General features: G+C 40.5%; 2 protein-coding genes across 35 annotated transcripts in view; one reads left to right on the forward strand and one right to left on the reverse strand.

Annotated features, from left to right (window-relative positions):
• The window catches only part of OARD1 (O-acyl-ADP-ribose deacylase 1), a gene marked incomplete at its 5' end in the record, with an annotated part of 46,133 nt that extends 38,411 nt beyond the window's left edge, over positions 1-7,722 (reverse strand). For 5 of the 13 annotated variants that reach the window (XR_014527561.1, XM_083509321.1, XM_083509320.1 and 2 more), the window contains 4 exons: positions 2,601-2,713; positions 4,015-4,073; positions 4,419-4,563; positions 6,887-7,428. Coding sequence is in view for 12 of the 13 variants with exons in the window: in XM_083509321.1 (XP_083365447.1) it covers positions 2,601-2,713; positions 4,015-4,073; positions 4,419-4,563; positions 6,887-6,913 (344 nt within the window). The other 8 variants (XM_083509324.1, XM_083509323.1, XM_083509318.1 and 5 more) reach the window with 8 other exon arrangements.
• On the forward strand, positions 7,697-24,721 carry NFYA (nuclear transcription factor Y subunit alpha). 22 transcript variants are annotated; one of them, XM_083509260.1, is made up of 10 exons: positions 7,697-7,816; positions 11,844-11,962; positions 12,932-13,018; positions 15,801-15,947; positions 17,253-17,384; positions 17,548-17,653; positions 18,829-18,995; positions 19,245-19,418; positions 20,270-20,371; positions 21,668-24,721. In XM_083509260.1, the coding sequence occupies exons 2-10, from the start codon at positions 11,888-11,890 to the stop codon at positions 21,719-21,721; spliced, it is 1,044 nt and encodes a 347-aa protein (XP_083365386.1). In that variant the 5' UTR covers positions 7,697-7,816; positions 11,844-11,887; the 3' UTR covers positions 21,722-24,721. The 22 variants fall into 22 exon arrangements, with proteins under 22 accessions (XP_083365386.1, XP_083365392.1, XP_083365407.1 ...); XM_083509266.1 differs by having other exon boundaries at positions 22,984-24,721; XM_083509281.1 differs by having other exon boundaries at positions 18,847-18,995.
• The last annotated feature ends 1,353 nt before the right edge of the window (positions 24,722-26,074 follow it).

The raw sequence follows: 26,074 nt of genomic DNA on the forward strand, positions 1-26,074 counted from the left end.
CAGATCTAAGGGAAACAGCATTTATTTTAATATATGCTATAGGAGCTTTTATTTTTCTGCAAGAAGCAACCTTGAAGCTCTGACTATATATGGCAAGAACAAGAGCTGCAGAAGTAGGGTTTTGGGAAGACTTAGAAAAATCCCATGTCAGATATCTAAGAGGTATTTTTTAATAGTTGCTTAATCATGTTATTTAATATTGATATGTTCCTTTGCTGCTCAGCAATATCTGGTTTATGAAACAAATGGACTAAATGGAACTGATCCACAATTCCACATGTATGCCAATATGCACAGAGCTCTTACATATGCAGGATACCCCAATAATCTCAATAGAAGTAGATCGGTGCTGGATTTATGTATAAGCTAAACAAACTATAGCTTAGGGCCCAACTCTCTTGGGCCATCCAAAAAAAATTTAAAGAAAAAACAAAACCCATGGGTGTACATTTTCAAACTATAAGATAAACTTCTTCTTAATTGTATTTCAGTTCAACAATTACTTTGATAAAATTCATATTTTGTTATGTGCAAATGGCTTTAGATACCTATTAGGTCCATAAATTACCATATAGTATATATTCAACACACAAAAACAGCGACAATTTGTTGTTGACAAAGAACAGCTGGACATATAAAGGGCCCCATTACCTTCAGTAGCTTAGGGCCTCATCAAACCTAAATCCGGCCCTGAAGTAGATGTACATATCAGACCTTGTATGTGCACAAAGAGATACAACTCTAGTTCAAAATTAAACAGTTCACTCATTCTTGGAAAAGGTATTTTATTTACACAGAATAGGAAAATCTAATTACAGAACAGTACTTTAAACAGAGCATATAAGACCCTCAACAGTTAACCACTGAGGTCCCATAGTTTTCACATTATTCTGAAGCACAGGATTGTATAGTAGAAAGTGCTACACTAACCAAAACACATCTATGCAAAGCCTTTATGTCTGTTTGTTTTTAATTTGTAAGTTTGTCTGCTGAGTAAAGCACACTCATCTGCTGACTAGATAAACATCCCTGAAAGATCCAATTGTAAATTTCTACAAAACACTGTCCATACTTGGACACTAATAATGGTGAGAAATGTCTGGAAGAGTAAAGAAAACTGAAACAAGATCATACCATCATCTTCTTCCAAATCAGTCACAAACACAGATTACAACAGTATAACAGAGCAACTGCCCTAATAATTACAGGGAATAAACTGTAATGCTAACATCTGTATCCTCAAATACTTCTTCAAGCACTGTTGAAACTTTATTCCAATCCAGGCGGTCAAGTCCACACCCAATCCTGGAAGATAAAGAATGCCCAAGTATTCCCACACATTCATTCTTGCCAATTCACCCTTGAGAAATATGCTAAAAACTGCTATTCTGTAAAATCATCATAACATTTAATCAAAATACTCGTAATTGCTCCCAAGCAAAGCCAGTCAGAATTATTACTAGTCTCACATACAAATAGCATCACAAAATGAGAACACCAGATCTGTCAGTCATGAATTGGTGCCCAGTTCTGAGGTCATGGAGAAATCATGGTCAGGACATCATGAATGGGCTATGCTATGTGCAGCTGCATTTCCTCCTCTTTCTGCATGCTTTGACTTCCTCTTGCTTCCTGCTTTACAGTAACGATAGTATGCCATAACATCCATATCAGGCAAACTATGATTACTGCAAACCATATTATGTCTCCAAATCTGAACTGGAAGTACTTACACCCAGTTTAGAGGTCACCATAAACTAAAAAGAGAGGGAGGGAACAGGCATGCAAAGAGAACACAAAGTCCGCTGAACAATAACCAAATCAAGATTTGAATGAAACATCAGAACAAGATGTACATCCATTTACACATGCAACAAAAAATAAAATCAATAACTAGTTGCCCTCAAAACTGCAGCAGAGTATGTACTCAAATGCAAGAAAGTTAGCAAGCTAAAACAGACATATTATTGGATCATCTAAATATTACTAATGTCTAGATTTCTCAGCATATCATCTATATAATACTACGGGCTTTGGTTCTGACAATTGCTATTGTTTTCCACAATATTTTTATCAACTCAGAGGTAGTCAGAGCAGAGTTTTCTCAAAAAGCATAAATCTGCTCCAAAACACAGTGTTATCCGTTGGCCTCAAATATATTCATTTTCTCCTCCATAATTTCTAGATTGTAAACTTAAATGAAGTAGAAAAAGTCATTTCTTTCACACCTATGTCATCTGTAAATATATATAGAATACAGTGATACCTCTGGTTACGTACTTAATTTGTTCTGGAGGTCCGTTCTTAACCTGAAACTGTTCTTAACCTGAGGTACCACTTTAGCTAATGGGGCCTCCCTCTGCCACCTCACCGCCATGCAATTTCTGTTCTCATCCTGAAGCAAAGTTCTTAACCTGAGGTACTATTTCTGGGTTAATGGAGTCTGTAACCTGAAGCGTCTGTAACCTGAGGTACCACTGTACATTTTAAAGCATTTGAAATTTTCCAAAGAATAATAAAATTTTACTATATAAGATATATGTATCATATGAATATTCCAAAATATGTGGCAGTAATTTTCCAGTATCAAATTTGCTTACTTGGGCATAGAAATGCAAGTTACGCCATTATCCACGCAGTGGAGTTTCATAGCTTCCAGACTCTTCTGTAAATTGCCATAGGTAGGTTTATGAAAGTATTTGTTCTTTGTAATCTGAAAGCAAGTGCAAGGTTAAGTGCAGATTAGCCATACTTTTGATTAGGCATCTTTACATCCCATGTGACACGTGCCTTCTCAGAATAAGTTGCACTGAATTCAATAGGACCCACTGTCTAGTAAGCTTATTTAGGATTTCAGTCTTAGGCTGAAATCTTGTACAAAATTACCTGAGACTAGTGATCTCAGTGGGATATAATTCTGAGTAGACACTTAAAGGATTGTGTTGCCTCATTCATTTATTAGGTACTTTTAACCAATACTGTTGATACTAACCAATACTGTTGATACTTACCATAGATCACATGAATCTAGATCATTAATTTGGCTGCTTGGACTAGCAAACTGAGACGTGTTAAAATTTGCTAAAATCTGGGCCTTTGGGTTGCAGTCTCAAAATTAAGTACTTGCAATTTGCATCAGTGTCAGTGGGACGTGTAAATGGCATTATAGCTGCCACACACACATTAAAACCTGGTCCCTGCGATGTTAAAAACACTGAGATTCTGCAGGTAAATATTCTGATTTATGTTTGTTTTATTTATTTTTAAAGGCTCCTGCAAAGTTATATTTTGAAAAGACTTTTTTTTTTTGTTACAAAATTTTAACCACTGCTGCTGATACCTATTTGTAAATAGCTGTTTTGAAAGAATGTGACAGAATAATCCAGCCATACTTCGTATTACAAATGCAATTTACAAACAAGGAAGCAAATATTTCAACTCCTGAGTGTTTTTGGAGAATATGATTCAACTGAATAAACAAACAAATTTCACACCGCCAGGAACCTCTTAATGAAGCATAGTATAACAGCAAAAAGAGAAGACAGCTAATTGTCTATGTAAATATATAAAGAGACATTTTAAAAGGGAAGAAATATATCATGCTAAATTGCATTTAACACAGTTGCCAATTTAGCTCCAGACAGATATAACACAAATGTGAATACATCCACTTCTTGAATCACTGTGTATTTTCAAATAAGATTTCAAGCAAAGGTATTGTTTGTGATCATCTGAATACTGGATGGTACAGACTACTCTGAAATTTACTAAATAACACACCACTCAAACAGCAGCTTCAATTTCTGCAACAGTTTACACTTGAACTCTTAATGAAAAGCCTATGTAAGTGAAAGCTGTTGATGAAGTTGCATTGCAGCAAGATTAGGTCATTAAGATAAGGGTGTTTTTATCTTTCACTGACAAATGAAGAAGCAGAAATACTAATACAGACAGATATCTCCCTGCTAAAATCAGTTCATGTACCCAAACCTTTATCATGTGCCCTGTTCTTACCAGATAGTACACATATCGATTGTCTCTCTGCAGAACAGCCACATCTCCAGTCTTCTTTTCTAAAACAAATTAGAACATCTTTAACAGAGCCAAAACTAGGTTTTTTGTCACCTGGGTCAAAGACCCAGTTTGACACCCTACTCCCCAATGTGTGCTTGCGTACATATACATACAAACAAAAACACATCTCAACACATTTATTCATAAAGGGCATAAAAAGTAGGCAATATATCATTTGATTTGGCTTCCCACAGCCAATCAGAAGCTGCACTTTGGTTTCCGAACATTTTGGAGGTTGAAAGGACTTCCAGAATGGATTCCATTCGACTTCCAAGGTACAACTGTATTAAGAACCTAGGTTCTTTTTTTTATACATTAGGCATTATTTTTCCTTAACTACTTACTCTGGTTCAAGAGCTCCTGAACACCACCAAACTTCTTCTTGAAAATGGCAGCTATGCCAGCACTCATGTGACAATCCTCACTGATGCAGTGAGCAAGGGAGTCTGTTCCAGGACACGTAAAAAGGTCCCCTTTTATGTACATGATCTGAGGATCAAAAGAAAGAAAGAAAGAAAGAAAGAAAGAAAGAAAGAAAGAAAGAAAGAAGCATTCGAGTCAGAACACCAGGCAAAATTCAGTATCACAAAGAGTGCCACCATCTAAGTCACTGACACCTTCCTTTGATCCTGTGCATTTTTACTCCAAGTAAATCCCAACACAATAATTAAGGCTTGTTCTTATCAGTGCAAAATATTACAGTCTCAGAACTATGCACACTCACCTAGGAGTAAATCCCCCTTAAGGCAGTGGAACTTACTTCCAAGTAAACATGCACTGCGTTGTGCTGCCAGTATCCACATCAATGCATTCCTGTCCCATTTATAGTTAGGTATGTGCTAAGACTAAAGGATTCTGAAATCTGCACTATCTTTTCCATATCTTGGAACTTTATGGTAAAGTGTTGATAAGAAATCTAATAACATCTATTATATTTACTCCGAAGTAACTCTCAATGAGTTCAGTATTATTTACTTATACTTACCTGAAGGCTTCATTGAAACAAATGGGAGTTGCTTACAAGAAACCTTGGTTAGAACTAGAATAACTGCTTAGGACTTTGTCTTCATAATTAAGTTCTATTACTGTTGAGTTCTAAGTTATTTGTGAGCCATATAAATGTTACACAAAAATACTGTGGAGATAGCTAATTAATTTATCCATCTCTTTCTATAGATTTAACTTACTTGGAGTATTCTCATATCATTTACCAGTTAATAGTACAGTACTTGGTATTTAAAGTTAGAACACATTCCAGTCATAAAATTGCAAACCTTCATTTTAATGGGGGGGGGGGGCATTCCCTGATTCATCTGAAACCCAGAAGTCTTTATACAGCTACACAATAAATGCAGTAGCCACTAATTAAGTTTTAACTATGTGATTTCATTTAGAAACAGTACTACCTAACATAAAATCAGTACAAGAACTTCAAGACTAGCAATAGCCAGCCTTCCTCTGGCTGCCTGATGTCAGCAATATAGCCAATGTCAACAGTATGAAAGCTCTCCAAAACCACCACACAGTATTTCCTGCTGGGAGTCGCAGACAATTTCCAACTAATGACCTACTGCACACAGGGAGCTACAAGAATGACAAAGCTAAACTCACAACAAAAGAAGCATGAGCTTCTGTTCATACTAAGATGCATGTCTATCAGCCGGACCCTCATTATGTTTACACAGAAGCCACTCTGTTCTCAATGGGATTTGCTTCAAATTGCAGCCTCAATCTGCAGAAAATAACATGAATTGGACAGCTTTCTTTTGAGTCCCTGACAATCAGGGAGAATTAATTTCTTATAAGGGCCAAAATGGAAAATGCCCAAAGCACAGTTGGAAGCTAGGATCACACTGATTCAAAACTCAAATACCTATTCCAAGGAGTCGGAATCTTCTAAATTTACATTATAAAATGTGGATTATGAAAACCTGGCAGATATATTTGCAGCAAGGCCAAATGAAAAATTTCAGCCAAATGGCTGAAAACAAACATGGCTATCAGGCAGGTTTTTTGTTTTGCTTTGTTTTTTAAGAGGAGTGAGCTAGAGGGAAAAATCATGAGAATTAGTAGCATTTTTAATCTAACTTGCAAAAATGCCAGCCATTTTATACTTGGTGTTTTATTCTATTAAAGACATTTGATGTAGGATCAACAAGGATAGAACAGGTGAACATGATTGACAGAGAACCATTTCCAAAATAATAATCAATGGTCAGATTGTGAATAGTTGTGTGTGTCAATCTGAACTTATTCTATCATTTACTGTACTGTAACCTAAAGCTTACAAGAAAATGAATAGAGTACTTTTGATCACCACCTATGAAAGACAACTGTAATGACTACGAGAGGATTTGTTCAACACATGGGGAAGTGTCTACAGTATTTATATTAGATTTAAGACTGCCAATTGAGTGAACAGTTTCCTGACGAGCCCATTAGGTGGCAGTCACAGTCAGGCAGGATCCAAAAGGGTACGGCTCCAAAATTGCACCAGTGAACCGGAGAACCTTTTCTCGGCGCTTTCGAGGCAAAGCTGTGTTAAGGGAAACAACCGAGTCCAGTACTGTATTCATTATCAGGTGTAGCGTACCAAGCAAATTGTAAGTCTTGAGAATACATTTGCTTAATATACCATCAAAACCAAATACCTAAACTTTCGCCTCCTTACATCACAACTATAGGATTGCACATAATTACAATAAAGATACCCCGCTTTCCTGCTACGAGAACTAAAACAGCAGGCACCAACACCAGCAAAACAGAATTGCTGAATTATAACAAATGGAGGGGAAAAGACTCCACTACGCACTCGCTCTCCTTTTGCAGCCATAAGCATCGAGGGCTTTCCAGGATTTCTTCAGGTGTAAAGACTGGAAATAAATGGAAAATTCCTATGGGAAAAACGAACTGGAATGACAGGCAACAGCAGCCCCAAAACAATAAATACGAATCGAGGTACCGGAGACCCTGGGGGGGGTGTTATCAAATAAGGGCTCTCCCCCCGGCTTTACTTTAGGGGGCTTTTTAAAACACAGATAGCCTCCCAAGAGTTTCGGTATAATTATTCTGCCTACAGCCTTCTGAGGTAAATGCGAAATAAAAGCGGGAAGTGTCCCCCTGACCCGTTCCCACTACCTGCCCTAACGGCTGCTGAGCTATTAGACGTCTCCACAACGGAAGGCGCCTTCCCCTGTTTCAAAAGCGGTAGCTACTAACACCCTCCGGGGAAAAGCGGCGCTGTCCGCCACCGAGAACGTGCAAGGGCAAACGTGTAACGTCGCTCTCCAGCCTTGTTTTGGCCGGCGGAGGGGAGGCCCTCCAGTTTCCTGTAAACGCAAGATACAAAATGGCAGCTACCCACACGTATGCCTTTCTAGGCAGAAAACTCTATGGTGTCGCCTCAGAGCACAAATTACCATAGGAAACAGACACAGCAATTATCCTGCCCTGCACATGCGTAGAGAAGCTATCTAAAAGTAGAAGGCAACGAGGCGACTTAACGAGGGAGCGCACGACTGTTCCAACAGCGCGTGCGCGCAGAGTTTCAAACCAGCGCAAGCTTCGGCGGGAGGAGCTCTTCTTGCGGCGCCTGCGCGGAGGCCACCCTCGTCTTCTCTTTGTTGGGCGTCGGGGGTTGGGCGCCATTTTGCGCGGCGGCTGAGTGGAGGCGCTGATTGGGTTTCGGGGACCGGTGGCGGAGCCAATCAGAGCGGGACCCGAACCGGGGGAGCAAGGCACGGTGAGTGCGAGCAGCCAATATGGAGCCCCCGAGCGCCGGCCCAAGAGCCGGGATTGGCGGGGCAGAGTGGCCAGTCAGAAGGCCGCGCGCGGGCTAGGGCTGGGCGAGCGCTGGGGCAGCGAGTGGACGTGGCCCGTTGGGCGCCCGGATCGTGCGCTGAGGCGGGATGGGGTAGCCGGGAGGGTCACCCCAATGGGGAGAGGACGAGGAGGGATAGTCGGTGCCGTTCCGTCCTTGGCGCGGTGCTCCCGGAGCCGCTGGAGAAACCTCTGGGATGCCCTTTTGTGGCCCTCGCTGGGTTGGGGGTGAAGTTGCTGAGGAGGAAAGTGTGGGGAGCCCAGGGGAAGTCGCGTTATGGGGGGTGGCTTTCCTGGAAGGGGGAAAGCGGCCTCCGGTTCTCCCTCCAAGCTGACACGGCTGTGCCCAGTGCGGGACTCGTCACCCTGCGTGTGGCTGCCTACCACTGCCCAACGAGGTCAGTTTTGCTCGAACGCTGATCACGGCAACCAAAGGGCTCAGGGTCCCCTGTGAACCCTTCCTGCCTGTTTCTGGGCCCAGTTCTGGCCTTTGTCATAAAAAAGTACTCTTCGCTGAGACCCAGTACTGCAAGTGATAGGGCCTTTCGCTACACAAAGGCAGGCATCTCTCCCTTATTTGTCATGCTAGATTTCAGTATCTGTTAATAGCATGTTTTCTTCTCTCATATTAGAAATTTGGCCTCAATTTTTTGTGTGAATTTGATGAGGTGAGGTGGCTTTGTGATGTCCTTCCTACAGCAAAAAAACAAAACTTCTGCATTAAACTTCATTTTAGCTGACATGTTTACAAAGGAGTGATCTGTCGTCTGCCTGAATTACATGTTTGCAGTTCAATTATTTTTCCATTGGGTTTTGTGATAATGATTTCATTATCCTATGAATGATGTAAGAATGAAATCTAATAGAAATCAATGGAGTTTCCTATACCTACAGGGAACAAAATGCATTATATGATTTAGGGTTGAACTGTAAGTGATGGGAGCTATATGTATTCTCTGATATGTATATAATTTCAGAATTCTAGTTAAACTTGGAGAAGACTTCTTTTAAAAAGCTGCTCATGAGGAAAGCTATTAACCATAGCTGTAGGCAATTGATAGACACTGCCAACGTGATATTCAGGCAATGTTTTTCTTGCTTTTTTGCCTTCTAGATGTAGTGCAGTAATGTTATCAAGTGTTTCTTGGTGGCCATGTTTATTGATCTTTGTTTTGATCTTAGAGAATGTAAGAATTGAAATTTAAAATGTAATCCACCCTAAATTGTGGCACTAGGTGGTTGCCAGGTACCCGATCTATCTTCATAAGGTGAGAAATCTGCAACATTCTTCTGCGGGAAACAAAGAAAGAGGTGAAGACTTGGCAGTAATAGGAAGCGTCACATTCATCCGACATCTCAGCTGATGTTGGCATATATTTTGTATCAACTTTGTTATATGGTTTAATACAATATATGCGCTTTCTGCACCTGCCATCTTTTGGGGTCCTGCTCTCCAAATTTTGTCCAAATGAATGCATGTGCAGGGCACCCTTGCTCATCATCAGCTATTCTGGAGATCATCTGGATGAGGCAGAAGTGTCCCTCCAGGGAGCTTAGTTACCAGCGAGGGAGTACCTCAGTGCACCCACCCAAACAGTTGACAGGCCAAAGCTGCTGCTGGAAATAGTGGAAATACAAGCAGGGGCAGGGCTGAACTAACATAGTATTCATTGGATTAACGCAGTCTAGCAGGTGGCTCAACAACCTTCTCTCCCTTACCAGCATGAGCAGTAGGGTTGTGGATGCAGCAGAGGCTAGGCTGCTGCCTTAAACCTGCTATGCAGGTGTTTGGATTGCTTCCTTAGCCAACTCCAAGATTAATCCTGAGGTGATGTGAACACTTCAGAAAAACTGAAGTGCCACCCAAATAATATTATCACACCTTTCTGATCCTGCTGTTGCTTGTTCACAGTTTACTTTGCAGCTTGGCTCTGCTGGAGGTTGCTCTAGTATCTGCTGTCAATTGGTGAGTGTGAGTTTAAGCTTAGAGTAAATTTATGTCTTCTTATCTCCAGCTTTCAGTTTCCAGTAGGTTAACAGCTGGGTTTGATTGCCTGCCTTTGACAGTGGGTTTCTGCTAGCCCTGCTTGGGTTCCAGACAGCAGTAATGCTGAGGGAGAAAGAAGTAGTAGGTAGATCAGCAAGTAGGTAGTCAGGGAAGAAGGTTCAGGAGACTCCATAGTTGGAGTTGCTTCCAGGTTACCATAGAAGCAGAAGCAGTAAGTCCATTCTGACATTAGTTGTGCAGTATGGAACCCCCTGAAAGGTGACTCTTTACCCACTGCTAATGTATCATCAGAAGACCCACAACACATAAGCAGAATATACAGTGGACTCCTTCCCAGATCAGTATTGCCCCAATTTTGGGAAGAGCTGCAGCATAGATTTCTGCTATGTAGTCTTGTGCTTGTGTTACCTGTAGGACAGAAAAGCCCTGCTGCTGGTGCAGCTTCCACAGTTGAGTAGCACTGGAACACGGCTAGGAGAGCACACATTCCATTCCCACCCCAATCCCTATTGCCTGAAACATCGCTTCTGGCAATCCTTGCTTCAAATTCTCTGTCGTATCATCTTGGGTGCAATTCTTGTTGAAAGCATTATAAATAATTGCAACAGGGCATTTTGGAGAGAAAATTACAGAGCTTGTTATAAACTTTATTACTTTGAACTACTTTAGAATGCAGTCTGTCACCTGGTGTGGTGGTGGCTGTATCTGAATTTTCAGATAGGAAATTGTTGGATAGGAGGTTGTTGGGTTAAGGCCATGGAAATAAGTTTTGTGTTTTAAACTGTAAATGTTGCTTAATACTGCAGTTTCTACACAGTGTACCATAAGATCAGAAAACTCAAATTGCCTACGGAAAACGTATTAACCAAACACCAGATGTTATATAGGGAGGGGTCCTGCCTGATCTCATCTGGGAGGAAGCACCACAGAATTGGTTACAGCTCCTGGTGGATAAGATGTGTATCTGAATCATTAGTGGGAAAGGCATTAACAGTGAATCTCTCAAAGACCTCCATGACTGGTCAGGAATATAACATATTGGGGTTCTTAAGGTATCCTTGTTCCAAGTTGTAAAGAGCCTTGTAAATAAATAAAATTTGTTTGTTTGTTTGTTTGTTTGTTTGTTTGTTTAATTATGCCACACTTCATCAGAAGACCACAGGATAGTTTGCAACATACAACACAAATGTAGCATAATATCTGCAGAGCATAAACATCAAATTAATTATATAAATACAATCCTAATAATTAGAGATACACAGTACAGTCATACTTCGAGTTGAATGTGCTTCAGGTTGAGCACCTTCGGGTTGCGCTCCGTGGCAACCTGGAAGTAACAGAGCACGTTACTTTCGGGTTTCACCGCATGCGCAGACGCTCAAAATGACGTCGCGCACATGTGCGGAAGCGGCAAAACACAACCCGTGCCATCGCGTCTTGCGTTCCATTCGGGATGCGAATGGGGCTCCGGAACAGATTGCATTCGCATCCCGAGATACCACTGTAAATACAGATTATCTCAACAGCAGCATAAAAGAAGAAGAACAGAGTATCTAATATACAAAAACAGCACAAAAATATATAATGACAGGCTCTTGTAGTATGCAGATTATATGAAATGTCCAGACAACAACCTGGATATGCAGAATCCAAAATCTTTTATGCCAAAATCTTTTACAACCAAACTGTATATAAAACAAAAATGAAACTTAACCATTTAAGAAAGATGACAGCTTGTCTTTCTGAAATGCCCTTTGATAGCCACATTCACTATTTGTATTGGCTGCACAAGAGTTACCTCAAATGTATCGTGCTAAAGTTTATTTAACACTGGGATTATTTGAAGGAAAGGAGGACTCTGCTCAGGTATCCTAACACATTTGTAGTTATCATAAGTGAATTCAGATCTTGATCATTGTTTGAAATCATCTCTGCTTTTTAGGTTTCCAGTTGAAGACTGAATAGAGGATTGACACTACAAAAACAATGGAGCAGTACACAGCAAACAGCAATAGTTCAACAGAACAGATTGTGGTGCAGGCTGGACAAATTCAGCAACAGGTGTGGAAAATTACTTGGGATGGCTAACTCATGCATTTGGTTCTTAAATTCTGCTTTAGAGGCCAACAATAATAGATTCTTCATTGCTAATTATTACTTTATTCAGAGATATGTGTGTGTTTTCAAAAACTCCATACCTGTTTTAAATATTAAGTATATGCAGCGCAATAAATAATTGCAGGACGTTTTGTCTTTCAAACTTGTATTTTTCCAGATTGTTCCCACCCAGTACCCAAAGTGGTTCTAGTTTTCTCCAACAGTGTGTAAGCTGTTACTTTTATGAAATTTTATTATAGTCTATGGAAAAATGAATAGTTAGTGACTTATGCAGTCTTAAGTGACATCAGCATCACTCAATGAAATCTTTGTTCACTTTTATTTTTTTGTATTAGGTAGGTGTTTTGGTCATTTTTGTAAAGGTGTTATTTGTGTAGTGCTGTATTAAGATGTCCTTCAACCCAACTCTAAGCTTTAAAACACAATGTAGCAATATGTAGGTAAGGGAATAGGTGCTGTTTTAGTATGAAGTGGAAAATATAATAGACTTTTACTTTCCTTTGTCTTACCTTGCTACCATTTTCTTATGTGTATGTGCTTTTTTCTGAGAAAAGTCCTGACACCACAATGCTAAGGCTGCACTAATTTAGGCTCCATGCAGTGAGAAAGTATTCAGAATTATTCTTGAGAGTATAAAGACCTTCAGTGGGCTATTTATTGATTTTGTGCTCCTCATGAAACCTGCAGCTCATTATAAGGAACTTTGAAGAGCTTTTATATTTATCCTGGGGGCAGCAGCAGTACAGTGTTGTTCTTTTTTCAGCCTGTGTCTCGGTCCAAACACCGGAGGTGAACCAGATAGCTCCCCTTCACAGGACTCCTTGTCCTTCTCCCTGCAGTAAGGCTATTTCTTGTCTTGAACTCTTCCTTTCCTCCTGCAAAGTTTTAAGCTCTTCCTGTTCCTGTTCCCAGCAGCAGGGCGGTGTCACTGCTGTCCAGTTGCAGACTGAGGCCCAGGTGGCATCTGCCTCAGGCCAGCAAGTCCAGACCCTCCAGGTAGTGGTGTCCTATCTGTTGTGTTTATGTGAGCACTGCATGAATCACCCCATCACCTCATGTTTGATGCTGTGTTTGCACTGGGGCTTGAAATAGGAACAGAAAAATAGTGGCAGTTTACTTGCTCTGTAACCAGTTATGGCTTATGCTAACAGTAGAGAACATTAGAGTTAACATGGTTGGAATGCAGCATGCAGCAAGTCCAGATCCATGAAACTTCTACTTCGCAAATACAAAGATGAGTAACCCTTTCTTATAGCCTCTCTTTGGGAAGGAAAATCTAGATGAAATTACCGTATTTTTCGTCCTATAGGACGCACTTTTCCCCCTCCCAAAATGAAGGGGAAATCTGTGTGCGTCCTATGGGGCGAATGCAGGCTTTCGCTGAAGCGTGGAGAGCGAGAGGGGTTGGTGTGCACCCCTCTCACTCTCCAGGCTTCAGGAAGCTATCTGCAAGCCTGGGGAGCCCGCGGATAGCAGCCTGCTGCACGGAGCGCGGGGCGTGCCGAAGCAGAGCACCCCGCGCTTCGGGCAGATATCCGCAGCCTAGGGAGCCCTGCGGGAGTTCCCACAAGGCTCCCTAGGCTGTGGATAGCAGCCTGCTGCCTGGAGCGCGGGACGCGCTGAAGCAGAGCGCCTTGCACTTCGGGCAGATATCCGCGGCTGGGAGGGGGGAATATTTTTTTTCCCCTTTATTCCCCCCCCCAAAAAAAACCTAGGTGCGTCCTATGGGCCAGTGCGTCCAATAGGACGAAAAATACGGTATACATGTTGAGAGAGTGACAGATTCCCCTCACCCAGTCCGTTGTTTGAAGAAGACACACTTTTTTAAAGAAAATAAAAAAAATCTTGCCTGACCAGTATAGATAATGGATTGTTTCTGTTCTAATCAGAATATCTGTAAACTAGATTTTTTTAAAAAAATGAAACAAATGACATCCATTGGAGGTATTATTTCAAACCCTGGTTTGTGCTCTGTGAAACTATTAATGTCATTGTGAACATCATCTCATTTGGTTAAATATGCCAGGATTGCTGTGGATGTTTTTATTTCTTTTCTCGAATGGTGTTGTTTGTTTCTAATTTGGCTTGAATTGACTTGGGGTTTTGTTTTGTTTTTTGCTTGTTGGAGCATTTGAATTAGTATTCAGTAATTTATTATTCTGAGTGGTGAACTAATTAAAACGGCTTGCTTGCATTTGCTTGACTTCGCCTGGATTATATATTTTGTTCCTCTTCTGCTCTCTGTCATTCTAAGACTGCGGAAAACTTTATTGTAGAATTTGAGAAAGGTAGAGATGACTTTTGTTGATTTCTACAGCAGATATATTTGTCAATACACATCTCACTTTAGCTTTCTTTTCTTCTGTTTTCGACTACTCTTTCATTTCCTAAATGAAATGTAACTCTACATGAACTAGTCCAAAGCCCATTCATTCATAAGAACATTTCTTGTGTCAGGATAATGGTCCATAAAACTCTGGCTTTTCCCTCACAGCACAAGCTAACAATTTAGGTTTCAAGGTAGCTCACATAGTAATCAAAGCTCCTAAAGGCAAATTAGAGTACTATATGTGTCATACTCCATTCTCATAATTTCAAGGGACTACTTGGAACTGTTTGCCTATTCACTACTGAGTTCATGTATTGCTGTTGGCATATACAACCTCAAACAACCTTGGACTCGGATGCCTAGCAGATCTCCTCCCCCTATACATACCCATGATCAGTTTGTTAAGAGTTTCCTGGTTATAACACAATCAGTGGAATGCCACCTTTTGACATCTAAAAGGCTGGCCTTCAGGTTGAGACATCTTCCCACCTGCAGTCCATGAGCTGGAAAGTAGTTATATTTAAATACTTATTGAAAACACACTTTTATGCAGGCTTCCCCTGGATTCTAAAGTTTACTGCCCTGTTCTGTTGATAGGTGTATTAAGCGATCTAGTTATTAATTTTTATGGTAAGTAGTAATATTTTGCTCTGGATATTTTATTTAAACCTCTTGGGGTTCATTTATATTAAATGATATAAAATATTTCTTAGAAATCATATATCTAGTTTATTAACTTATTTACTATGTGAGTTGCCTGGAGACCTCAGTGATTAGGTAGTGTTTGTCTCTCCCCTGAGCTTTGGTTGCTTCATGTTGCAAACTGCTACATAAGATGGGCAGAGGTGAAAACACTCTTGGTTTTCCTTTTTTCCAACATGGCTGAGGGCAGAGCTACATGTTACAGACCATGTGGAGCTACTGCCAAAAACAGTGAAATGAGATCTGGCCTGTGAAAGCTAATGTCAGCTTTCATAAATGTGGTGCCTTCAAGTTGTTTTCATCTACAACTCGCATCATTGGGCTGGTGGGAGTTGTAGTCTACAGCATCCGTTGAACACTAGGTTGACAAAGGCTGCCTTGTGCTACATTTGATGTGCTGAGGGATATATTGTTTAATGAGTTAGTGAGATATGCAAACTTGAGTTCCTTACAGAGTTTCAGGTCTCTGGCTATATAGGCCATTTGCTTTATCTTTTATCAGCATAGGCATTGGTGGTGAATTATTTCTTTCTCTTAGATTTGATGTAATTGTGCATTTAAGAAATTCCCTGAACCAAACATTTTAAAGTCATCAGTGCTGGAAGTTTGAGCCTGAGGTGATGCATGAACAAAACTTCATTACTGCTGTATTTGGGGCCTTCTGCACAATGCTTGAACGGTAGATCATAATGCAAGAGGCTTATTGGACTTTTATTTCATTGTGGTTCTCCCTTTTGTCCATTTCTTTAGGTCCAGGGCCAGCCACTGATGGTACAAGTGAGTGGAGGCCAGCTGATCACATCAACTGGTCAGCCAATCATGGTACAAGCTGTACCTGGGAGTCAAGGTCAGACCATTATGCAAGTTCCAGTTTCAGGATCACAAGGACTTCAGCAGGTCAGTATACCCAAATCTATGAGCTGTAATAAAAGCCAGCAGTGGCTTGCTGGATACCACAAGGAAGCTCACTAAGTGCATTAACAAAGGCAGCCATCACTTGCTGTTTGACCTCATCATCTGGTGATCAGATATATGATGCTGCTGCTCACACAGGCCTATTCTTCATTGTCTTAGCTAGCAGCTATTGGTATTCTTGATGTATTAGTTTAATTCCTTTTAAGAACCATCTGTGCTGCTGGGGGCAAATACAGTATAGGAATTATGTGTCGTGTGAAGAAATACTTCCTACAAAAATATGATATATAATAGAAATTAGAGGAAATTGGCTTTAGAAGAGACCTTCACTTCTTAACATAACTTTAGCTGTGTTTCATACAGTAGTATTTGTGTAAAGTCACAGCAATTTTTACCAGGTTTTGCATTGTGAACATTGCTCCTGAATTGCACCTCTTCATAGTAACATCTCCAATGTGCCTTGCTTTGCAGAAATTAATGGATTTCATAAATTTTAGTTTCTTGCCATATAGAGGTGCATTCAGAAGAAATATTTGTCTTGCTGTGCTGAAATGATGGGAAGGACCTTTACTGGTAGAAGCTTCCTATGTTAAAAATGAATGTGAAAACTGAATTATAGAGAAGAAAAACTTTTCAAGTATACGTAAAAGATTTTCCACCTGCCTGGAAACTAAATAACCCAGTTTATGGTCTAACAGCAAAGACAGCAATAGCTTAAGAAAGTATTAGTAGAGAGAACCGCTGCCACTTGGCCTTGTAGTGTTTCACTCCTGGGAGAATGAAAAGTTCTTTGTTTTGTTTTTTAGGCCTTCCTCTGATCCAGCTGTAGATTTTCTCTGGGTTGTTCCCACCACTAGGGTCCCAGTTTTTCAGTTCTATTTTAGAGGAAGACAAAGAAGTTGCCACTTTTCTTTCAAGCTGGTTGCTTTATCTACAATACTGTCTTGTATCATATGCATGGTCGTGTTTGCTTAGGACTGAAAGGGAGAGATTTTGTTGCTGAAATGTGATAACTGGCTCCTAGGATTTTAAAGTATTGTTCTAGCCCTGCTATTTAATAGTCCCATTGTTACAGTCCTGATGGGATATAGTAAGTAGCACAGACGAATCTCCCATCTTTGCTTTATCATTGAGCAGAAGTAATTTCTGCCTCCATTTTAAAGGTATTAGTACCGGATTTGGTTTTACATGTTTTGATTGTCTTAGCCTAATATATACTGTCAATGTTAAGTTTAGCTTTATTAGATCTATCTGATTATTCTGTCCTGCTGATTCTTCCTTTCACAGATTCAGTTGGTCCAGCCTGGTCAGATTCAGATTCAGGGTGGTCAAGCAGTGCAAGTTCAGGGTCAGCAGGGCCAGACTCAGCAAATCATCATCCAGCAGCCACAGACAGCAGTTACTGCTGGCCAGACACAGGTAACATAAAAGAGGAAGATTGCAGGGGGCACTGAGGGAAATGAAACGAACAAGAATGCTGATCTTGGCACATCTGAATTGCATTGTGAAGCTAGGAAGTACCAAGGCATTGTAGTTTTGCATTGCTTAGTGTTTCATCTCATGGGATGTTTTTAATTTGCAGACACAGCCACAAATTGCAGTTCAGGGACAACAAGTAGCCCAGACGGCAGAGGGACAGACAATTGTCTATCAACCCGTTAATGCTGATGGAACAATTCTTCAACAAGGTAGGAATTCTACATGCCACAGTATACTATTTCACTTTCTTTTTTTAAAAAAATTGACAGTTACCAGAGCAAGATACATACTGTTTGCTTTTTTAATAGCCTTTAGGCACCAAAGTGATGCCATTAAAATTGATGAACGTTGTTAACCCTGTTTTGTAAGGATCATTGTACCAAGAACCTATAATTCTATGTTCATAGTTACAACATATGTATACTCAGGAAGGAGTGTGCAATTATGAAAGAGTGTGGGATGTTTACCCTATGGTGTCTGTTGTGTGGTTTCTGAAGTGAAACTCAAAAGTCCCAGTCTCCTGAAATACCAAAATAGGTTTTTTTCCCCTGAATGCATTTTAAATAAAAGGACACATTCTACTCATGTAAAAACATGCTGATTCCTGGACCGTCCGCAAGCCAGATTGAGAAGGCGATTGGGCCGCATCCGGGCCTTAGGTTGCCTACCCCTGGGCTAGGGCTTGCCGATCAGAAGGTTCGAATACCCGCCACAGGGTGAGCTCCCATTGCCCGGTCCCAGCTCCTGCCAACTTAGCAGTTTGAAAGTACGCCCCAAAGTGCAAGTAGTACCGCTCCCACGGGAAGGTAAACAGCGTTTCCATGCGCTGCTCTGGTTTCGCCAGAAGCGGCTTAGTCATGCTGGACACATGACCCGGAAAAACTGTCAGCGGACAAATGCTGACTCCCTCGGCCTGTAAAGCGAGATGAGTGCTGCAACCCCAGAGTCGTCTGCGATTGGACTTAACTGTCAGGGGTCCTTTACCTTTTAGATAAGTCCCATTTCTCAGTTATGGCTGATAGTCCTTCAGATGCCTATCCTTCATGAATGAGCATGCAATTCCCTTTTAAAGCCATCCAATCTAGACGCTGCTGCCTCTTGCGGTGATGGTGTTAGTTCAGTTATTTACCAAGGGGAAGTTAAAATCTTCATACTCCCATCTCTTGCATTCTTATCTGGGGGTGGGAAGGCAGAAGTCTTTATTTTTGTGTTGTATGAGGAGCACATGGATGTGGATTAATCTATTAATATATCTGGGGGGGAAATCTCATTTTTTCAAATCCACAGGCAAATTTCAGGGCAGAGTGAATAAAATCCGAAGTGGGACTAATTATGTTCCCTTCATCTTTGTGTTTGTGTATGTTTTTGTTTTTGTTCCTTAAAGTTACAGTCCCTGTTACAGGCATGATCACCATCCCAGCAGCCAGTTTGGCTGGAGCACAAATAGTTCAGACTGGCGCCAACACCAACACAACCAGCAGTGGACAAGGAACTGTAACTGTGACGCTGCCTGTTGCTGGAAATGTGGTTAATTCAGGTGGAATGGTCATGGTGCGTATTGCCTTTTTCTAATTACCCCATTTCTTTGCTGAATCTAATGCACTGAATCTGTAGAATAAATGATTTATTCCACTTGGCAGCCTTTTGCTTTGCTCATAATGGGAGCAGGGGTTTATAGATTTTAGGAAGTTATATTTGATCTTTGGCTTTCTGTGAGATATATTCAGGACTACATTGAATTGAATATGGTGTGGAGAGATGTATTCATTTTAACTAATCTCTTTCCTTCCCTTGATGCAGATGGTACCTGGTGCTGGATCAGTGCCAGCCATCCAGAGAATACCTTTGCCTGGAGCTGAGATGCTTGAAGAGGAGCCGTTGTATGTGAATGCGAAACAGTACCATAGGATTTTGAAGAGGAGGCAAGCAAGAGCTAAGCTGGAAGCCGAAGGGAAAATTCCAAAAGAGAGGAGGGTAAGGCTATGATCTAACGTTCATGAGAGGCAGAGAAACAGTAACATTTACTGTGTGTCCTTAAAATTGCCTATGTTCCTATTATAGAAATTCCTCTCATTTTCCTCTGCTTAGTTACAGTAGACTTCAAATATTTTAACCATACTGGGTTCAAAGAACATGCTTTCTGGACTTGGCCACCAGAAGCTTTCTTCCTTATATCACTGAAGCAGAATTAGTCCTGGGTTCATTTAGACATAGTATAAATTATTGATTTGGAAAATGTTGGTTGGCAGCTCACTGTTTAAAGGGCTATTCTCCTAAAAATTAAGGAGAACTACATCTAGTCAATGTGGAGAACAACTTTACACTTGCTGCAGCTGATGGTTCCCTGATAGCCCCATCAACTTGAGGCATGGGGACATGGCACAGGCTGCCACAGCCATGACTATTTTAAAACTGAGATATATTATTTTATTTATATTTACCATAATTTCAATTAGATTGAAAGTTTTAATACATGTTCTTAGAAGTTTGAGCAGGGGACTGGAGTGTTCTTTCCCCTCTTGGTTTCATTTGGAGGCAAAGAATAGGCGGGGGGTGTTTGCTCTTTGACCTCAAGTCATCAAATCTTTGTTGTGGCAAAGTCCAGCTGAAACTAACAGAACAGGTTAGCTACAACTAAAGTTCCATTGCTTTCAACGAGCTGGAGTGGGGCTTTTGTGTCTCGCTGCATTTCCATGTTGTAGATTTGGAAGAGTTCTTTTGCATTTTGCGCCTGCTTTCTGCTTGTAGTACAGAGTGGATGATCTAGTCACACACTTGTATATGGGATCACTTACATCCTTACAACTTTGTGATTTTCTGTGCAGAAATACCTGCATGAGTCCCGACACCGTCATGCCATGGCAAGGAAGCGGGGGGAAGGTGGACGGTTTTTTTCACCGAAAGAAAAGGATAGCCCCCACATGCAGGTGAGCAAAACTTTCCTCTTTGTTTTAATCAGAGTTTGCATACATATGCTTCCAATTTATTTGCAGCCAGTTCCAAGAAAACCTCTGTGCAACATCTCTAATAACTTTGCTAAGATTGCAGACCTAGTTTCAAAGTACTTGTGATTCTTCCTGGTTCCCACTGAGGCTTTCAGAGAGATCTCCCAACCCTGTTAAGTTACAAGTAACTTTGGGTGGTATTCAATGCTGTCCATGCAAAAGCAGAACAGACTTCTGTTCCTGCAGTAAGCAGGGCTTCGCTACTCTCTCATCCCCTCTGCACACCTTCACAGTCTGCTCTGGAGATCTGTGGGACCATCAAACAGATTTTGTAAGGAGAAGAGAGGGTGGTGAAGGCCTGCTGAACAAGTGGAAATCAGTTCATGCAGTGTTGGATTTTGCCCTCTGTGGAGATGTGATCCACTTTAGAAAATACTCCTCTTATGGTAAAGACTAGAATTGATCTGGGATGGTTCAGCATTTCAACTTTTGGGGGCTATACTTTCTGGGACATATAGCTGTGGGCACTGGTACAATACCACTTAATAATCTGGCACACACAAAATACTCTTAATTTCTAATATACTCTTTAAAAAAATAACATAATAATGCTCTTGTACAATACTAGTTGCATCATTATACAGACAAGCTTGTGACCAACAAAACATTGGTTTGAAGCTGTCGCTGATAAGATTCAACCCCAGTTTTAAAGATGACAAGCTAATCTGGTTTGTTTTATAGAATTGCTTTTACTTTTCACGGTAGGTGGGGAAGCAGTCTGACTGCTGCTTATTAGCTACATGGGCTGCATCATGGTTGATCTGAAATATTCTGATTCCCTTTGCTCCGGATAGGCCAAAATCTATTAGGAGCTGTATGACTGACATGTTTCAAAATGTAAACTGTAGCACAAAACTCTTACTAGGTACTTCTTCTTTCAGAGAGACTCCTTTGGTAGTTCTGACACCCTCAGAAATGCAGAGAATGATGACTCGAGAGAGAGCTTTTAACCTAACCTGTGCTGCGTTTGTCTAGAACTGTTTTACTTGTTTGAGCTGTATGATTAAACCTACCTTCAGTCCTTATGGTGAAGAGCGGGTAAAAAATAATACAAACAAACCCACACTTTCCTCCACATCTAGTTCAGTGCTATAGCCACAGCACTAAACAGTTGGGTGTCTACCTTAAAGGGCAGGCTGTTGTTTTTTGTATTTAAATGCTATTATGAAGAGGCTGCAGGTTACAAAACTGTTCTTTCCCCCCTCCTCATCTGTATAGGATCCTAGCCAGGCAAACGAAGAAGCAATGACACAGATGATTAGAGTATCCTAACAGCCAGCTAAAGAACAGAGCGTCTGGACTAATATCTTGTGTCTCTGGAACTATTCCCTATCCTACCTATCAAACTTCTGAATGGGAAAATTTGCCATATGCACAGCCTGTTCTCGTTTTAAGAACAAATGCCACACTCTCAGTGAGTGGTTTGTCTTAGACTTTTAACTGCAGTGGACTCAGCACATGGAAACACCTATGAACCCACCCAGTTCAGACCAGGGAGTTGAAAAGTCAGACTCAACAGAGCTTTAACATCCTTGACAATAAGTGTGGCACAGCTTGAAACTGCCACTGCCTCAGCAATAACTAGCAGGTTGAAATAGGGCTAGTTACACCATTTGGAAGCCAAGGCTCTTGAACCACACAGGAATGCTAATATTTGAAGCAGCCAGAGCTCAATGTAGCCGCCTTGGTCCCCGCTGCTCCCCACAACCTCAGATTTTATATTTTCTGGTAATGCATCTTTCCACTGCAGAAGCATCTTCTGTAATAGAACTCTTGACACGACACAGAAAGTTTTTCTCAGCGTACTGTCCTACATAAACTGTCTCCAACTATTTGTGACAGAATTAATCCATTATCACAAAGTATTGGGAAGTTAGAAGACTTGGGGTAATGCATGCATGTTCCAATGGATAGCAGAGAAATTGTATAGTGGCCCAGGGGACAGTCATGGGTCGTTGGGGGAAGGGGGTGGGGATAGATCTTGGTGTCAGAGCTAGTAATGTGTGTCAGTTAAAGTTCACTGACATGCTGTTCCTGCAGGCTGAGAAATGCACATCTTCTGAAATGCACATACTGCCGCTGTCTTTGGTGCAGTTGTTTCTCCAATATCAGAGCATTAGATACGGTGTTGTGAGCATTAGTCAGGATGTGACACATACTTTGCCCTAACCAAACCCTATGTTGTTAACATCCTCCTGTAGCTCAGATTGCATTGTCCATGAGAATTAACGTGAACAGTCCTCTCAAGCTTTTTATTTAATCATCTCTGTAAAATGGCACTTAATTCTGTAACCTTCGTTTTCTGTTCTGAGGGACTTTTTCCTCATTTTGATTGTTTATCATTATGTTTATCATTATTGGATTGTTAATCATTACGAGAAGTGACAAAAAAAGAAATGGAGTTTCTTTCTGCCAAGCATCACTTGCTACCTTTTCCACTTCTCCCAAGACTTTCTTTCTTCCCTTATTGCTACTTGCTTGGGCAATGCCATGAGGTCCAGCTAGCACTATGTTATGTTCTTTTATATTCACAGGCTTATGTTTAAGCCTGCATTGCTTACCGAGATTGAGAGTGAAGGAGGATTGGAGGAGGCTCGTCTCTGAAAGATGGGAGACGAACTACAGTAGCAAGACTGAGGGGCTGCATAAAAAAGAAGGTGCCTGGAAGTTGACTGTTAAGTTTTTAAGAGGGATCTCATGGCATCAGAACAGGTGTCATGAGGTGGCCCTCCCTAGTTAAAAAAAGTAGAACTCATTCGTCACTTGATTTGAAATAGCTTGTATATGGGCACCTTCACAAGGCCCCCTTTTCATGACATAAAAAGATAATAATTCAGGAGAGTGGGTTTGAGAGAAAATAATTGGTACTAGTATACCAGCAGAGATTGCTTATCCAGTGGACTAGAACAGTGCAGCTTTCAGATTGGCTAACTTAATTCCAACCAATGAAATGTTAAGACAACCAATACGCAAGTGTGATGTCAAACTCTAGAATGCGTTTGGAGAAAACAACGTAAAGTGGGATGTGGAGCAGAGTTTAAGCTATTTATCACCATGCTGTACATGGTGTTCCAGTGCTCTAACATAAGTTATTGTAAGCAAAGGTGTGCACTTTTTTTGTATCAACTGCACTTATCCTTTTAAGCCTTTGTGCAGGTTGCATGTTTCTAAACCTTTTTGTTTTTAATCCCCACTAGCCTTTCTGTTTGCTTCTTTGCATTTGCCAGCATCCTGGGTGCCTTTGATTACCATTGTAGGTTTCTTCAGCAGGCTATTCCATGTCATCTAGTGTTTCTTTTCACTGGTTTTACAATAAAATATCCAGTCTTAGTGAAGGAAGTGAATACTTTTTTTAATACTGTTTTTCAGTTGTAAATATCTAAACCATTGGTACGTTCTGAGATACTGATAGACATGGTGAGGAGGAAATACTGTATAGTCTAAATTAAAGATGTTTCTCCATGTGTTTCCCTTTTCAGTTATCAGTTTTATCACTGCAGACTGGGATGGTAAGGGAATCAAGGTTCTCCTAATTCTTTGTGTTTGTAAAATCATAATATGACATTTGCATCTTTAAAAAGACCAAGCCATCGCTACCTTTTTCAACCTAAAAACAAAAACAAAAAACGCTCTTTGATACCTATATGTAGATGGTGCAGACACCTTTTTAATTTTTGGTCTATAGTTAGGTTTTTCTGTAATGGTGTAAAATGTCCTGATAGGATCTATTATACCAGTGTCTTAGACTTAATGTGTGTAGGTCAAACTTATTTCAAAATATTTGTTAATATTAGGAGTCTCAAACTGCAACGTGTTGCAAAATGTTCTGTTCCTGGATAAAAAACTAAAAGCAGAAGTAATGCCAAGTGCAAGCTCTTAATTGGAAATTAAAAATCAGGCTATGAAATATTTAATTGGGGATAGACTTAAGGAATAAAGCTGGAGTGGGTTTGAAGAAAATGTAAATTCTTCTGTTGACCTATAAAACACTGGAACATTGAGCCCATTTAAAGCGGTTTGATACTTAAGGGTTGGCATAGAAACCTCCAAGGCTAAACTTCTACAGATATTTTGCATGTAAAAAAAAAATCAGTTTCTTGGGTTGTGAATGGGGATTGGAGTATTGATATTTGTGAAACCGTAAGGCAAAGTTTGTACATAGTTCAAAAGTTTATAATTTTTTATGCTGCATTTTGAAGTGTATTTTGTCTTTAATAGATACAACTGTAAGTACTGTGTACACTATTCAGCCAATAAAATGTTTATAAAATATGCTGTTGACTTCGAGTCTGATTACTATTTATCATTATTTGTAATCACTTATAGTATAATCACTCATGCATCATTTGGAACTGCACTCCTGCTCAGCAATTGAGAAGAAATAAATAACTAAATACCAGAGCCAGCGGGTGGGGTATCATTCCTCCTGAGAAGGTGAAATGCTTGCCCTGATGATGAAACAATTGCCTTCGCATGATGTTGAATTCCTCCTGCAATCTAGGGGTATAGTAAGAATTTGGACATGCATTGTTTTTAATATGCTATAGTTTGCATTGAGCATAAGACTTTGACTGCAGCTAATAGATTCCAGCGAAGGTATAGGAGCAGCTGGATTGCATTGTGGGCGTGCACCATCTGATTGCTGCCCCATTTTTTTCAAAATAGCGTGCTGGGAAACTGAAGTTTGTTTCCACATGAGCAAGGGGATTTGGGGTGTAGAGAGAGGAAGCATTCAAATTTTAAAGCCCACACCTGTAGCCTGGAGTGGAACAATTCAGAAAGAGCTGCATCACATCAGTCACAGACATGAGGTGTCAGCTTGAGGCACAAGTTGAATCAGGGTGACGAATTCCTGCTGCTCTCGTTTTATTTTCTGACCCATCAGTAGCTACTCTGATACCTATCCTTCCAAGTTTATAACACACAAATATATTAAAGCCTAGCATTGATGGATAGGATATATAAAACAGGTATGGATAGCTAATACTTACAAGAGCCTAGTAGATGAATTTGTCATCTAATCATGTACTTAAACCACAGTGAAGTATAACAACTTAGGGTCTGATATATGGGTGTAAATCCATTTTATAAAATATCGCTGCATGACCTCTCGTTCATGGGGTTTGCAATTTCACAAACTATAATGGAATATAGATTATGTAATAAAAAAGGTTTACAAGAGACATTTTTGGAATTCGGAGTTTGAAAGATTGTGTCCAAGAGCTTGCCTCTCTTGCAGCTTGGTGCCACAAACTTTGTGGCTTTGCTCTGTTGGACTTCTATTTCCTTATCTTCCACCCCCGTTAACTGTTCCTGAGGGAATAATTGGCAGAAGAAATAAATGTCTGAGAAGTCATGATTACGTCAGTTAAAATGAAAATGCAACGTAATATCTTTTAATTGGATCAACTTATGTTTCTGAAGAGTCCACACACATTTCTGTATTATAGTGTGTGTAGCTGTGTAGAATGCCTCTAAGCTGTGGAAACAGGTCATCCGTTTTAAGGAAAACAGGTCATCTGTTTTAAGGAAAATGTGATGTGCAAGTTGGCACATGCAGAAGCATTCAATGTTGACAAGGTTTACCCCTCTGGTTTCCTGTATGTTCCCCATCATTGTCATGTG

The sequence above is a fragment of the Podarcis liolepis genome (assembly GCF_965112155.1).
Source record: "Podarcis liolepis genome assembly, chromosome: 6".
Lineage (NCBI taxonomy): Eukaryota > Metazoa > Chordata > Lepidosauria > Squamata > Lacertidae > Podarcis > Podarcis liolepis.